Source organism: Vipera berus, assembly GCF_964194415.1.
Source record: "Vipera berus genome assembly, chromosome: 9".
NCBI classification, from domain to species: domain Eukaryota; kingdom Metazoa; phylum Chordata; class Lepidosauria; order Squamata; family Viperidae; genus Vipera; species Vipera berus.
In genome coordinates this window covers 14,289,933-14,306,770 of record NC_138212.1, presented here as the reverse complement: position 1 = coordinate 14,306,770, position 16,838 = coordinate 14,289,933, and the positions used below count along the sequence as shown (strand labels likewise).

Genomic DNA, 16,838 nt, shown 5'->3' with positions numbered 1-16,838 from the left:
AAGTTCTTCAGAGAACTGCTGAACTCACATGTAGATAGTCTTACACAGCATGACAAACCAGCATTGTGAATCCAGGGATACTGTCTTCTTTAAAAATGATGCCAGCTTCAGCAGAAACATTTTGACAAAGCTTCTTCAATCTTTCTGTTGGTGAGTCTTGGTTCATAGAAGACAAGGATCTCACTAGATGCTTGAAGCTTTATTTTTCCCCATCATGCTGCACCAATAGTCATAAAGGTTTGGGCTGAGTAGTTAGAGACTAATTACACCCTGAAGGTTACCTGTTGTCCATGTGTGTTACAGAAGAAAAACATTTTTGTCCAGGAAGATAGAAGTGCCAGAAATAAGTGAAGGTTGTAGAAGAAACTTGAACACTCTGTGCTATAGTAGGTTTTGCAGCCTGAATTCTCTCTTATTCCACATTATCTAGCCAAATCAGTCTCCAAGCTATTTTCCTTGATACATTTTAGGATTATAATCCTTGTCTACCTGGACTACTAGCTTCCATAAGTTATGAACCTAGAAAGCTATCTTACCCTGATTTGGGACCTGTCTTCCATTATATGATCTGAAATCATCTTCTAAACCAGCCAACCTTGAAACAGGATTTACACTGGAATTTTCTCCAGCCCAGGGATTGAACTGGTAACCTTGTCTGCATACTAAGTATGCGCTTTGCCTCGTAACTATGTCCAGCAGGGATAAAGATCAAACCAGTCCTTTAATCCTTGGTCCTTGGTACCTTCTGTGTTGTTTAAGCAGACTTTCTGGGCTTTAGATCTTTCCCAGCCATTCCTGAGGTGCCAGGAATTGAACTTCACCTCTGGATGAGATGAGCAGCACATAAATCCTACAAATAAATAAATAAACTTGGAGATGACTGGAAAACAGAATTTCCAGGGTCTGACAGCACTGCAAACACCAGCATCAAACACCTTTGAGATCTCCTTGGCAAGCTCGGAATGCCTTTATGGGTTATGGGAAAGCATGAACAGATTTAACTACTTTTGGTAACCAACATTTGCATCATACTTTTCTTTCTGTGAGGAGTTTGGAATTTCCATGCGTGGAGCTCTCCCATTTTATCATCATAAGTCTGTGAGATCTCTTGCACAGGTCTCATCATGGCTGTGAGGGGATCTGCATCCAGGTGTTCTCCATCCAAGTCTATCAATTGCATCACGTTATCACAGAAACAGCTTGTAGGCAGCTATAGATTAGACTCTTGGATTAATCGTTCTGCGACCTCTGTTTTCTTAGAAAGTCATTGTTGGTGGCATCAAAATAAGTGAATGTGGAAAGAGAGAAGGAGATGCTCGTTTTTTGATAGGCAACAGTCTCTGGCAAGGGAGATTTTCCTACAGTAAGTGTCCATTAGCATTACATTTATTCGAAGAACTGTCTTATAAGGGGAAAAGGAGAGAAATGGAATGAAAGCATTGGAGACACGCACTCTGGGAAGGCTTCATAAAGTTACCATCCTTAACAACACTCATGCCTGGAACTGCACATTTCACATTAAGCCCAGAACTTTTTTCAGAAAGCTGTTGGAAAATAATAAATTATATTGTTATTACTGAGAAAGGGTCACTCATTCAAAGTCCTCCATTTCTGTGTCTGTCCTAGTTACTTTTGGGAATATTCTTGTTCTTCAGCTCAGCCAGTTTGCTGGTTAGGAAGCTCCACTTGAAGGCCACACCTTCAGCTTCTCGGAGATCATTGTCATGGCCAAGGTCACTGACTTCCTCGGCTGGCATCACCCCAGACCCCCCACTTCCCTCAACCATTTCCTCCCTGGGGTCCACCTTGGCAGTCATTTTTTCCAGAGCTGAAGTTTGCTGCCACTTAGTAGCAAAAACATCCCAAAGGCCAGCGGTCTTCTTCTCAGATGGTTCTTCTGCTGGTTTTACAGCTAGAGGACTAAAAGGAGAAAAGAATTTATAAAAGGACAGGTACTAAAGCTACACCGGATAGTGGGTTAATATAAGTCCCCCAAATTCTAAGAATAAAATCAGAAACACAGGAAGCTGCTTTAGGCCAAGCCAGATCTTCAATTTGCTCTTAGCGGAAAGTGGCTCACCAGAATTTCAGACATAGGTCATTCCCAGCCCTGCCCAAGAGTAATGGAAATTGAAATAGATGTTTCTCATGTAAAATATATTCTCTGATCTTCCCTAAAACAATATTGTAGTAGTTGATTTAGTTTCATAGGAGATGCTTACCTAAACTGTCATAGATGGAATGTACAGTAAAAAAAATCCTATTAAGTGGGAAACAATTTGCAAACAAATTAATCCAGACAACACGATGTTTATTAAGCACTAATTAAATGTAATAATAGAAAATTAATAAAATTTTCGTAAAAAAAGAGAAAAGAATGTAAGGCCAATAAAGTACTATCTGGACCATATCTTGAGTTTGGCATGTTTGGGAACCTAGCTGTGAATATGGTTATAGTACGATGTGCAAAAGAAGACCTTTCTGATAGTAGATCTCTCTCCTTTCTTATGTTGTTCTCCCTTGTGAGTTTTGAACACCAACTTAGTTATTTCCCCAAAGAGCACTTTTCCCAGTTAGATCTTCACTGTTATATCTGATATTGCTTTGCTGTCATAGTTTTAATAATTGTAGTTTTTACCATTTTAATCTTGTCTGAGCTTTTTAAATGATGAACGGAGGGTAATGGATACCATAAAAATAAGGAGCATATTTTCTAGAGTTCAGTTTAAACACCCATTGGAGTTGAGCAACTATAATAAATATGAATGAATGAATGAATGAATGAATGAATGAATGAATGAATGAATGAATGATGACTCTTGGAGGCTGAAGACTCCATTCAACTGTTGTGTGTCACGTTTTATCTGCCCACTGGAGGGCAGAAGGCCAAAAGGAACAGCTGACTGATTCTAGCTAGCTAGGCAAAGAGAGAGAACAAGGAATGATTGCGATTAGTTTGCAGGGACCCTGTTTTGCTGGGCACCTGAATGGCAAAACCCATATAGAATAATAGGTTGGAATGGACCTTGGAGGTCTTCTAGTCCACCCCCCTGCTTAAGCAGGAGATCCTGTACCATTCCGGACAAATGGCTGTCCAGTCTCTTCCTCAAACCTTCCAATGATGGAGCACCCACAGCTTCCAGAGGTAAGCTGTTCCACTGATTGATTGTTCTCACTGTCAGGAAATTTCTCCTTAATTCTAGGTTGAGTCTCTTTATAATGGTCTTCTACCTGTTGCTTCTTGGCTTGCATTGAAGTGCTTTGGAGAATAAGTTGACTTCCTCTTCTTTGTGACAGCCCCTTAAATACTGCTATCATATCACCCGTAGTCCTTCTCTTTGTTAGACTAAAGTTAAAGGTAAAGGTTCCCCCGCACATGCGTGCTAGTTGTTTCCGACTCATCTCCGTTTCAAAGCCGAAGAGCCAGCGCTTGTCCGAGGACGTCTCCATGGTCATGTGGCCAGCATGACTAGACGCCAAAGGCGCACGGAACGCTGTTACCTTCCCACCGTAGTGGTTCCTATTTTTCTACTTGCATTTTTACGTGCTTTCGAACTGCTAGGTTGGCAGAAGCTGGGACGAGTAATAGGCGCTCACTCTGCTACGCAGCACTCGGGATTCGACCCGCCAAACTGCCGACCTTCTGATCGACAAGCTCAGCGTCCTAACCCACTGAGCTACCGCGTCCCTTGTTAGACTAGACATACCTAATTCCCTTAATCATTTATTGTACAGTTTAGCCTCCAGACTCCTTACCATCTTTGTTCCTCTTCTCTGCACTTTTTCTAGGGTCTCAACATCTTTTTTATATCATAGTGACCAGAACTGAATGCAGTATTCCAAGGGTGGTCTCATATTTGTATGTAATTGCAAAAAGATGCAAAACCATCAACCACAATGCGACAAAAACCAAGCCAACAGTCCTTAATATCAATCTGGTTTTACAAGGTGGGCATGACTAGAAAACAAAAGGCTAAAACTTATTTCTAGACAAATGTAAGGAAGTTGAAGGCCCAGTGCATTTCCTTCCTGATTCTTTGGGCAACAATAGCTTTCTCTGCCAATTGTAGCCAAGAACAGCTCATATCAGAAAAAACATAAGGAAATGAAACCTTCAGGGTAGTTGTGGTTTTGAATGAAGTGCCAAGGATGTGAATTGATTGGTAAATGATATTTTTATTTTGGGGGGCACTCTTAGTTTGGAGGGAGAAGTTCTCCATAAGTGCCTGTTTGACTATAAAAACGAACAGGCATTCTGGGTAAAGGGATGATTCTGTGTACATGCTGTTTCTCTAAGACAGTGTTGGGAAACTTGACAACTTTAGGATATGTGGATTTCAACTCCCTTATATTTGTCTGTCTGGCTGGGGAATTCTGGGAGTTGGTCCACATATCTTAACGTTCTCAAGGTCTTTTATCCAAAGAGGATAAAAAATGATTGTCATTCTTATGAAGGGGTATATCTGCTCTATTCAAGCAATTTGAGAATTGTAATTAGTTAGGGGAAAAAGGAAAGGTATCTCTTACTGGTCTGCAGATGGTTCAGGAGCCAGCAACTGATCTTCATCCTCCCGACTGAACAAAGAAGACATGGTCCTCCAGCCTTTGACTCCAGCTCCCTGGACCTACATACCAAAATCAAAGAAGAGACAATTGGGTTGTGGGTAGACATCATGGTAAGGGGCTTCCTCAAATAAACTTCAGAGCTCTTTCATCAATGAAATTTCCTTCAAAGCATATTTATGATTGGGGGTTTTTTTTGGCTCTTTAATGGATAGTGTGCTGGAATTCCTCAACCCAACTGCTCAAAAAGAATCTATGGAGATTCTCAGTCATCCAGATCATGGTTGTTCCAAAGATGCTTTTTCAAAAGGTAACTAGACTTTCTTCTTTTTTTTCTTGAAGATGTCAGAACTGAAGAAGCTTCTTGGATGAGAAATGAAATGTCTTCAAGGAAAACAACAAGAAAATCCAGTTGTCTTTTGGGGGGAAAAAAAAACCCCTTGGGATGCTCAGTAAGAGATGACTTTTTTTCTTTGGGCTGAGTAAAAATCTCTGAGATGATGGTTAGTTTCTAAATCAGGTCTGAGTGACTCCCTTTGGGCCACAAGTGGTTTCCCCATCCCTCCTTTTTTTGGCCTCAAAGTCCACCAAGATGCTCATCTTCTGAAAACAAGATTGAAAAAAAAGGTCTTCTCCACTGATATGGAACTTGGTAGAAGACATTGGATTTCTGTAGTGATTTTTGCCTTTTTGTGTTATGCATTCCAAATAGTTTCATCCATTGGGTTAATTAAATAGTGAACTATTTTTGCAATTCAAGATATCCTCAACAAGTTTCTCCAGCACCACAATTCAAAGGCATCCACTTTATTTCATTCAGCTTTCTGATGGTGTAGCTTTTACAACGCCAGTTAAAACTGAGAAGTCCATGGCACTGATAATACCCAGCGTCATAATAATCATTGTGATGTCTCTGCCATTTAACAGTTTGAATAGATTTACAATACAATTTCTTTCAAGTAGGAGACATCCCTTTATTTTATGGCATCGGTTCTGAAATGTCCTTTATGTCAATATAAATCTGCACCGGAAACAAATTCCTTGTATGTAGAGCCACACTTGGTCAAATAAAGTATTCAATTCAATTCAATAAATTACCTGTCACTTGGAAGAAAACTACATTTTCACTTAATTTTTCCTCGCTGTGTCTCACTTCCTTCTAATGTGCTCAGCATCAAATGCATATTTTCATACCAGAGGATAAGTATCTCCTATTGGCCCAACTAGCAACTTTTCATTGACAATTTAAGATCCTTCCGACGTGATCTAAAGACCTATTTGTTTGAACAAGCCAGCCTGGTCTGATGGGTTTGGGTTTTATCACTGTTTTTATGTAATTTATTTGTTGTATTGGGCATTGGTTTAATCTCTTCTTAATTTTTGTATTTCTGTATTTTAGTATTTATTGCCCTGTTCACCTCCCTGAGTCCTTTGGGAGAAGGGCGGTATACAAATTAAATTAAATAAATAAATAAATAAAATAAATAAATATTTCTGCACAGTCTTTTTGAAAACTGTGCCGATTTTGGAAATATATTGATGCATTATTGTTATTGATAATCGTAGAGCCTACAGATTCCCCTCCCTTCAAGTTGCCCTCCCCTCAAAGGCTGAGCCAGCCATTTTATTCTCACAGGATGATACCTTTAGTCACAAGTTGCCTTTTGCTTGGACCTCAAAGGTTGCACAGGCATTTTTTATTTTGCTGTGCAATAGCAACTTCAGAAATCTAAAAGGAGGTTTAGCTCTGTATGAGGACAGTGACTTTTCTTACCCGCCGAGCCAACTGAGAAACGGAGTTCAGTCCCTCGTCTGACAGCAGTATGGAGTCTGTAGTTTCCACCAGTTGAGGATTCTCACTCTGAAATAAGAAATCATCTTTTAGGAATTGTTAGTGCAAGAGTAGGCTGGAAACTGTGGCTCCGTTCAGTAGAGAGAGCAGAATAAAGACAGCTGAGCTGCCTTACTCCATTTTGAAATCAAATGTTGCACATCGTCTTTCAACATCTCCCGTCTCGCTTCCCAAATATTATTATTATTATTATTATTATTATTATTATTATTATTATTATTATTATTATTATTATTATTATTATTATTATTATTACGGTCACAGACCAACATTGCAGATAAGAAACATAAAAATAAAATAAAAGTGAAGACAATATATTATAATTAGTGGTGGATTGTCAGTGGCCAGTCAGAGTCTGCCTCATTTTGCAGACAGTATAACAACTTTCTACATTCAAAGAGACTACATCAGACTGATAACAGCAGTTGAACATAAAACAGATTGGTGCACATAAAAAAAGATTAAAAGATTATTTAATGATTTGCAAAGGTGATCCCAGTATTGTCATTGGGCAGAATGGAGCAACTTCATTCCAGATTGGGATGGGTATCAAATTTCCTAAAGTTATGAAGTTTCCAATGCTTTTCTTACTTAAAGGGGTGGGGAGCGTGTTGTTTCTTTTCCTGCATGACTGGGAAATTAGTTCAGGCTTAGATAGGTTGGTAGATGATCAAAAAATCTGATTCAATGAATCAACAGAGATTTTTTAAATCAAGGGACATAACTGCATTTTCAATTAGGGTTGGGGAAGCTTTTGGTTTTAGTATAAAGCAGGGGTCCCCAACCCCCAGTCCGTGGACCAGTACCGGACCGCAGCATGCCAGCAACCAGTCTGCACAGACAAGCAAAGCCCCATCTATGGGATGCAGGCAGCACACAAAACCACATGCTGGCTATTGAGGAAACATTACCCATTCAGAAAAAGCTGCCACACTGAGGTTCACTACAAGTAGTTCTCTTAGCTTAGTGACCATTCAAAGTTGCCACAAACAATCCGAAAAGATATTTATGACCCAGTTCCAGAGTTCTGAGGGCAGCACACACACTCCCACACTGATGGTCACATGACCATGTTGCAGGCACTAGACATCCAGCTCACCATTATGGCCAGTTGCAGCAATCCATGGTTACATGACATGATTTACACATTTTTTTGCTGGAAATCAGACATTTTGGGCAGTTTCCACCAAAAAAATGCCCATTAATACCTCCACATTTGCTTAATGTCTGCCACAAAAAAGATATACTGTAAAATCAGGTCAGTGACATGGGTGCCTCATGTTACAACTCTTGTGATGGAAATTCTGGGCTCCATAAAGTTGAAAGTCAAGGACTATCTGTAGCCAGAAATAACCACTTGATCAGACGTCAGATTAGTTATTTGTTCTTTGCCACCTCTCTTAGCATCCTGTCTCAGGATGCTCCCTACCATCTCATCTTATCCTCGCAGGTTTTTTTACTGATCAAACAGAAAAAAGTCTCGTTTTGAAAGAATCAGTGGGGTAACAGCCTTCCATTGTTGTTCTTTCAAGATGAGACCTGTTATATGTGTGGTCCACCTCAAAGCATTGTTGAAGTTAAAGATGATGTTAGAAGTGATATCATTTTACAGCATCCCTTCTGCCCCTTATTTATTTTTTTAAAAAAATGCAAGAATTAGAATGCTAGTAGATAGTCACATATATCCCACTGTCTTGTTCCTATTCTGGGCTAAAGAATTGTTTCCCATAAAAAAATAGAAAGCAGAAGATATCTGGGATCTTCCCCACCACATTCAAGTTGTGTGGCCTTTACTCCCACCCACCCCCAGAATTTTTGTCAATGGCTTTGCCGGCTGAAAAATATTAGGAGTGAAGATCCCTCCCTTTGGAATGGGTGGGAAAGCTAATGAAGCCTATGTTGAATGACCAAGGAAAAAGAAGAGGTGTGATCATCATGGATTGCTCTACCTCATCTTGAAGCTCCTCTTCCTGAAGCTCTCCACCAAGGGCTTGCAGTACTTTTGTCTTGTAGACTCTCCAGAACCCCTGAGACATTATTGCAACAACCAGTTCAGCTTTTGTGGTCTCGGTTTCTTCAGGTACAAGAGAAGCTTTAAGCTTTACGGTTCTTTCTGCAGTTTCTGCATTGAGCGCTAAGCAAGTTAAGTTCCATTGGCCGTTGTGCCACAGCACTCAGCTGCTTTAGAGGCTCTGCGGGATATTAGTAGCTCAGCTAGAAGCTAGTGTGTCCTGCTACTTCACACCTGTTTCTAGCTGCCTCCTCCTTAGATCTGGTGTCTTCATTAACAATTCAGAAGCATCCAGCATTCATCTCAAAAAACAAAGTAGAATCAGATACGTGGCTGAGCCAGAATAATAATGGATGACAGCTCTTGGAAACAACAGGCATCCCACCCCCAGATAAGTTGTGCAAAAAATATGGTTGTCTTCTTCATCTCACACATGGAAAACTAATGCTTCTTGGCTACCCTTGTCCATTAAACTTTTCTTTATGGGCAAACCCCCTTTTTGTGTAGAAAGCCCCCTCGTCTTCAGCATGTGCCACTTGGCTTCACAAGTTCCCTAATCCCAAGCAGACTGTTTCTCCCACTTTGGAATCACAAGGAAATTGTAAAGGAAAGTGTTCCTAAGTTGCTGCATTACACCCCATTGTCTGCACCCTGTAACTGATCTCCTGCAAGAACGGGCTTTGGAATGTAGGAGCTAGGCAGCAGGCTTAAAATAGCTGCTGACAGATAAATTATTTTGTAGGGGCGATAGCTTGCAGACCAGCGTCTTCTCCTTCCTGGATTTAGTTTCTGCTTTAGGCAGAATGCCAATCTCTCCCCCCACTCTGCCAAATGTCCAAAGGGTGTCTTAAAACCTGCAAGGAAGCTGGTTTTCCAGATTATGCTTTAGCTGTTGAAGAGAAGGCAAGGAGGTGCTCTCTTTCCATCACCCAGCTTGCTTCAGCTGGGGCCCTTCTCCCCTTAGCTAATGACAGATGCCTGTCCATTGCCTTTAAATGTGGGTAAATGTCTTATTATTTCTGAGCCTTAATGAAGTGGCTACTCCTTTGTCTTGTGCTGGCAACCATATGCTAATGCCACAGACTCATTTGTGCTATGCTGCATATAGCCAATCTATATCAAACGTAGGTTCCTCACAAAGCTGAACCCTACTGGGAAGTGTGTTCAGATCCAAGAGTTGTAAAGTGAATTTTGTCTAAACTTAAACTTGGGATCAATTTATCTACTCACGTCTTTTATTCACCCAATGTTTAATGAGCATGACTGTGGCTCAGAGGTCACTGGGAATATTGTAAATCATGGCATTGAGAAATTCTGATGCTTCTTTGGAGATGGTGGGGTGTGGGTGGGGGGTGGGGGGAGATAGAAAACAATTTTCTAATGAACTGATTTGCAAGAAGGGAACGCCTCCTTCTAAAACTATCCTCTCTCCCAAACTGCCCCCAAAACCTGAGCCCTGCCCCTTCATTATATACCGCTACATGCATCTCAACCACTGGAGATTATGTGTGCGCACATGAGCACGTGTGGGTGCTGTATCCCAGCTTCAGAAATCTGTCCACTTCTGCCATAGGGATAAATACTCAGGGTAGTTAACCCATGGCAAGCTATTGAACAGATGGAAAAGTAGAGCATAAACGGACACTAAACTTGAGTGTTCGTGCAAATCTATTAATAAATAATTTGAAGTTCACTCACCTAAAGAGCATGTGGTGTCAAAATTTCACATCTTGAGTGATGCATGATACCCCATTGATTGCAACCTGTAATGGATCTAATTATATTATTTATAATATTTGGATTATCTCAATTCCTAAGATTTATGGGTTGCTAAGAAGGAAAAATCATGTATTTTTCCATACAATTTGTTTTTATCCCTTTGTATGTCATGGAGACAATGGTGTATTTTATTTTATTTTTTGTCATCACTTTAATGAATGGGGAAATGAATGGGGTCCTAATGCAGATTTTAATCAAGAAGGTCCAAGGCCATTAGGCCTTAATCTCCCAAGAGACGTTTTCATCATTCCATCCAAAAGGGAAATGCTACTCATAATTTTGCAGTTAGATCATCTTTCATGATTCTGCAATGCAAACTCCTTTCCCAGAGAAGTGTCATCTGTTGTAACATAAAGCAGTGTTCATATTATAGAACAGGAAACAGAATAGTGTGATCCACTTGAAAGGAAGAAAAACCTAGATCAATACAATGTAATGACCCCCAAATGAAACCTGATCAGGCCAGAGGGATTATTATCCTTTGCTTATAAAATATCTTGATGAGGAATCCTAAGGATGTGTATTTCCTTCACAGAGGATTAGCTAGACATTAGGAAAGCACATACACACAAACCACAATAGTGCCTTAGGTCAAAGGGTTACTTTTTGTGACTAAACATTAAGCAGTGGTGAACTACAACACAACCTCTTAATGGGATAGAATTACATTCTAATTATGTTCATCTTAAAGGTTTAAAGTGGAATTCCAAGGAAGGATAAAGAGCTGGAAAGTCACTGGCTTTTCTTTTCAAAGTACGGTAGAATCAGACCTACAAATCAGAACAGGAAATAGAGGCTGAAACTCTATTAGTTTTATTTTTAAAAAAATCCTCTGCATTACATTATATATAATACATAGTTGCTAACAACAGAAGTGTTACAAGAAACATGAAGTTTAACAAACAGCAACAGAGCAGAACTAAAAAATTCTACCTAGTATCAGTTTAACAACAATCTTTTTGTCAAAACAAATAAAATGTGAAAAGGATATAAATATAATAAATGCACTAAATAATCAGAAATGCATGCAGACATATCTATTGATAGATAGAGGAATTAGAAATATGTCTTTTCATGTGGAATGGAGGTAAGTAGATATCTGGTGGTGGTTCTCTGGACAGGACGCTAATATTCTTTCTTGCCTTCTTCTATTAAAAACAGTGGCGCTTTGGGGAATAATCTAGTCACTAGATTCTAGTGTATTACTGCCCTGAGCAAGACATTGGAGTAGATGACCTCTAAGATATCTTCCACATCATGCATTCTGAATCTTTAAAAAACTGATTGTAAGTGGATTTCAAATGGTTTTATGTGGAAATTGGAAATACTTGTGCTACGGAAATACTCTAGCATTGGGAGAACAGGGTCATATTAAGATATCCTGGAAAAAGACAGTGCAAAGCTAGTTCCATGATTCTGCCAAGGAAACCATATAGATGCAGTCACTTAAGTCAAGATGGCACCTTTATGTTTAAGAACACACCAGTATTTCCAATTAACACTATGTTAAATAAATGTAATTGCCAGCAGCTTTGAATGTTATTCTGTAGCAGAAATACAGTACATCTCTAAATCCAACAAACCAGTATGCTTTTCAGTCCTTTATTTTAGGTCATGTTGCTTGTTAATCCACTATAATTGTTTTTCCTTGAATTTGGTTAAATTGCAAGCTTTTGTATCTTTGTAAATGAGGCTTTGAATTGAAGTGCGCCATTAATATTTGATGTTAGGATAGTTCAGCGTTGTTCAAATTCAGCAACTTTAAGACATGTGCACTTCAACTCCCAAAATACCCCAGCCAGAGTCAACTCTGGGAATTAAAGTCCACACATCTTAAAATTGCCAAGTTTCGCAAACACTTAGTTAATTTATGTCATTTATTTTTCCAGCTATTACATTCAGATGAATTGTGGAAACTTGGAGGTGCATATTAAATATCTAGAAATATATTCGTAGAAGTTATGCTTCCTTGGTGCTTCATTCATAACCACGATTGGCTACTGAACTTCATCTTATCCATACTGAAATTATTTTGAAAACGCCCAGAGGATGGCGCCGTGAGATGACGTCACGCGCGCTTATAGGAAGCGGAAGGGAAGCTTCCTTTCTTTCTACGGCGAGCGTCGGAGTTGCAATATGGCTCCCAAGAGCTCCCGTCGAACGGGTTCGCATAAGGCGCATTCCTTGGCCCGCCAGTGGAAAACGAAGCGACGGCGACGAGATCTGGATCAGATCCACCACGACATGTTGCCCGAGAACGCGACGAAGCTACTGCGCCAAGAGCTGGATCCCGACCTGCCTGGCAATGCCCAGCATTACTGCCTGCATTGCGCGTGCGTCAACAGAGACAGGCGGTGGGGGGGGAAACGGGTTGGTCCCCGTGGAATACCCCTTGCATATAGAGATAAGAATTAGAACCGACCAACTTCCTCCGTTGTAGGATAGAAAACTTTATGTTCCTTCAGACCAGTGTTTCTTAGTCTTGACATTGGTAAGGTGTGGAATTCAACTCCTAAAGTTCCCCAGCTAGCATGGTTGTTTTTTTTTGAGGAATTCTGGAAGTTGAAGTCCTCGGCTTAAAGTAGCCAATTTTGAAAAATGCTACTTTGGACATAAATGAGAGTTGCCTATCAAAGTGTAAGATTTTAGCTGCAGAATGTATCCTGGAAAAGTGAAGAATCTGCTTTTTTCTCTTTCAAAGAAAGAGCTGAAGAAGTCCTATTTTGTGGGGTTAAAAATTAAACTAATTAGGATGCAAAAAACCCTTAGGCAGTTGCTAGGTGATAACAAAGAGCCAGAGATTTCTGCATTATTTTGCCATCCCAGCCAGATTTTTGCAATCCAAACCTGGAGCCCCAATTGTAGACAAAGGGAGCAAAGATGAAGCTGAGCTCTTATGTTTCCTTTCGGGTTTTTTAGAGGGGAGGGGAGAGAAAAGAAAAGAGGTTGTTTCTTAAACTGCAGCCCAAATCTGGTCACTATTTAAAAAAATTTATTTGATAGTCCTGTAGGGCTCATTATTTCCATTTTAGGACAAGCACTGGCTCTTCGGCTTTGAAACAGAGATGAGCACCGGCCCCTAGAGTCGGAAACGACTAGCACACATGTGCGGGGGAACCTTTACCTTTTACCTTTTTATGTAAGTGGGAGCAGCTCATGATAACCCTGTAGCACAGCTCTCTTTTAAGATTCAAAAGGCATAATTCTGCAAATTAATTAAGTCATGCACTAAAGAAAGACTGGAATGATGGGTCCTTACTGCTCTTTGAGCTTGAATATTGGCAGACATTTTATTACCCAAACTAGGTATCATCATCACAGCTAGCAGGGAGTGGGGTTTCCTCTCATTTTATATTCTAGTGGCTTGTCTTGTCAGTTTGGGTGGGAGTGGCAGAGGGTTGTTAACAGTTTGTTTGGCAGTTCCTTGATTGGGGTTTACTTCTAAAGAGTAGAATTCAGCTTTCCCTGCCCATAGCCCAACAACTTAATCGCTGGGCCCAACTGACTTTCCACCAGCTTCCAGCATGCTTTTTTCTTGTTCTCTCTTCTTAGGCGATATTTCATTGACTTAACAAGTATGAAGGATCATTTCAGATCAAAAGTTCACAAAAAGAGGTAATGTTAATTTTACTTATTTTGGGGGGGTGGGGGGGCCATCCTTTTCTTGTCTCTTCTGAATGTCCTACCTGTCGCATATATCTACCAACTGTATAATCAGAATGTCTTCCAATGCAAAGAAGATGGGATTCCATTAAGGTTTTGTGTCCTTCATCAGCTGGAATATCAGCATTTGCAAAACTTTTGGATTTGTTTCTGCTTTCTTTTCAGACTGAAACAGTTGAGTGAGGAGCCCTACACCCAAGAGGAAGCTGAGAGGGCTGCAGGAATGGGGTCCTACATTCCTCCCAAGAAAATTGAAGTCCACACACAACCTCTCGATGAGATGGATGAATGCAGCTAAGACACAAGGATGTTGTGTCCCCATCTGAAAAAATCTGGAGATAGTAAAAGCATCGGTATAATTAGGTGGTTTGGAGTATGCTATTTTTCAAGTTGTACTATTATTTATTGCATTAGGTTTGCAGTATTAATACTGAAATGTATATGCAGATGAGAAAGATCAACCCTCTTGGATGGAAAAAACATCTTACCCCTCGTTCGGTATGGATTAGAATTCAGCAGCACATCGGAGGCAGGAGCCATGCTGCTCAAATGAACTTGCTTTTGATTCTCTTAACAATGGTTTTAAATGTGACTGTGGACTTCAGCTTTTTGTTCTTAATGTTCCACTCTTCCATTGAGCCCACTTAATAAAGGAGCTGACAATAAGTTGGCTAATCCTTGCCTATTTTGCTTTGGGAGTTTGATTTGAATGTGTTGAAGGATGTTTTCTATAACTTGTAAGAAGAGGAGCAGCTGATGCCATTTTGACTTTTTTGGTTTGTTTGTTTGAACTTTTAAAAATCACATTGATGGCACGGATCAGAATTTCTCATTCAGCATGCCTAAAAACTGAAAAGTCCATTTTCTTTCCCTGTTTTAATTTGCACTTGTTGAAAGTAGAGTCAGGTTGTTCAGTGGGTGAATCCTCTAAATTGGAGCGTTACAAGTTTATGCTACTGATGAATCACTGAGGAAGGAAGACAAATTTGGTTCAGGGATAGAATATTGGTTCAGAATTATATTTTAAAACATAATGGTAGAGGTGAACCACCTCTTGATGACTGGGTAGCCATGATTAACACCTGGGAGAAGACGAGAGCCCTGCAGATAGTGTGAACCGAGTGGGCGGATCATGTCAGAATTTCATTTCCTTAGCTAACTCTTGAGACTTTTAAGCCACTACTATTAGCAATTACTCTAAGCAAATTAATTCCTCATTTCCCATACTAAGATTAAAACGCAGTAAATACACTTGATTCAAATGACTAAAATGGTGTTTCTCAATCTTGGAAACTTTAAGATGTATGGACTTCAATTCCCAGAATTCCCTATCCAGCCATGAAACATGTTCTCTTGCAATCTCCCTTAGTTAACTCACTGCTCACTCCAGGAGTTCTATTCCTTCAATCCTGACTGGCTCAAGGTTGACTCAGCCTTCCATCCTTCCGAGGTCGGTAAAATGAGAACTCAGATTGTTGGGGGAAATAGGCTGACTCTGTAAACCACTTAGGGCTGTAAAGCATTGTGAGGCAGAATATAAATCTAAATGCTATTGCTATTGTTGCTTTTCTCCATGATTTATTTAAACCATTGTTCTCACTTAGAGCAGAGAAATGAGTTAGATCCCAGTTTCCAATCCAGTCTTTGAAATTAGAGACAATGCAAAGTTATTTGGAAATAGGCAGTAAATGCGATTGCTTCCTGGAAATAATTTAACAAAACACAGTGCATCATGGCTAGAGATAAAAAGTGTAGGATATATGACCACACAATTCAGTTTAGGGTTAATAGGCTACAATTATAACTTTAGCAAAGTAAGTCGTCTTGTTTTGAATTTTACTTATCTCTAGTTCAGTGTTACCAGTTGCACATTTTGATCACCCTTTACCTACACAAAAATCTTTTCCTGCCAAAAGAAATTTACATTTTAATTTATATAACTTTTGCAGTTTGGTAATTCTATATCATTTTTCCTTGGAACACTTTCTCTAAAATCAATATTCTTAAGTTTTGTGGAAGTGAAGTATTTGGAGAATGTATTTTGAAATTTCTTTTTACAAAGTGGAGATATACAATGCCAACCTGGAGCAGGGAAGATAGATTCTGGGGTGCACTCACACATTTGCAACATGTTGAGTTTATTTCCTGACTACAAGTGGTTTATTTTCCAAGATGTGGGATGTGGAGATCTGCCAGGGCCAAACTTTCCCTTCATAAAGTTGTATTAAATTTGCTACCCATAACCATCTCAAATGAAGCTCTCACATGAAGCTTTCTCTTTATGAGTTGCATAAATAATTGCATTGTTTAGCATTTCCTATCCAGCTTCTGTTGCCTTGATTTTATATCTGGTTGGTCAATTCTGGGATCTGTAAAGGAATGAGCAAACCATTAAGGAGGACTTGACGATTAAACAGCCCAGAGAAAGAAGAAATGATGAGAAAGAAACTCAGCCAGACTTGGATTTTGTTTGATATAAGACTGAGATATTCTTGGACTGGCTTTCAAGATTCTGTTAATATACCTTAACAATGATACAGTAATATTCAATGAATCCTCTGTTTTTTATATGCTGGCTGGGGAATCCTGGGAGTTGAAGTTCCCAAGTTGCCAATTTTGGAGACCCCTGCTGTAGAAGTGCAGGCTGAGTTGGAAAGTGGGGTTAAACATGTCATAAATTTGGAGTCATTGCACTGCCACTAGATTCTTATATAGAAGTAGATGTAATAAACTCTTCTGTGCTTTGAACTGAACGAATGCTTCTGATTATTTGTGTCTGACACTTAGCCTGTCCTAGCTCAAAGAACTAACAGCATCCAAAGAAAAAAATAAAATAAAGATTCCACGTATTCCCCCCCTCCCCATTTCCCCAGGACATTCTTTCTATTCATTCACATTCTAGGCCATGTGGAAGTATTCTAGCAATTCCTGTGCTTGTTGTATTACCATAGTTATTCACAAATAACCGGT

The 16,838-nt window shown here is 39.7% G+C and overlaps 2 protein-coding genes across 2 annotated transcripts; one reads left to right on the top strand and one right to left on the bottom strand.

The window, feature by feature from the left end:
- Window positions 1-1,622: 1,622 nt before the first annotated feature.
- LOC308671938 (uncharacterized protein C1orf232) lies at window positions 1,623-8,451 on the bottom strand (the record flags this gene model as incomplete). Its single annotated transcript, XM_081334441.1, has 4 exons — window positions 1,623-1,920; window positions 4,528-4,625; window positions 6,338-6,424; window positions 8,365-8,451. The coding sequence occupies 4 exons, from the start codon at window positions 8,449-8,451 to the stop codon at window positions 1,623-1,625; spliced, it is 570 nt and encodes a 189-aa protein (XP_081190567.1).
- Window positions 8,452-12,315: 3,864 nt separating this feature from the next.
- Window positions 12,316-16,621, top strand: ZNF593 (zinc finger protein 593). Its single transcript, XM_081335005.1, has 3 exons — window positions 12,316-12,538; window positions 13,758-13,820; window positions 14,034-16,621. The coding sequence occupies exons 1-3, from the start codon at window positions 12,342-12,344 to the stop codon at window positions 14,164-14,166; spliced, it is 393 nt and encodes a 130-aa protein (XP_081191131.1). The 5' UTR covers window positions 12,316-12,341; the 3' UTR covers window positions 14,167-16,621.
- Window positions 16,622-16,838: the final 217 nt, after the last annotated feature.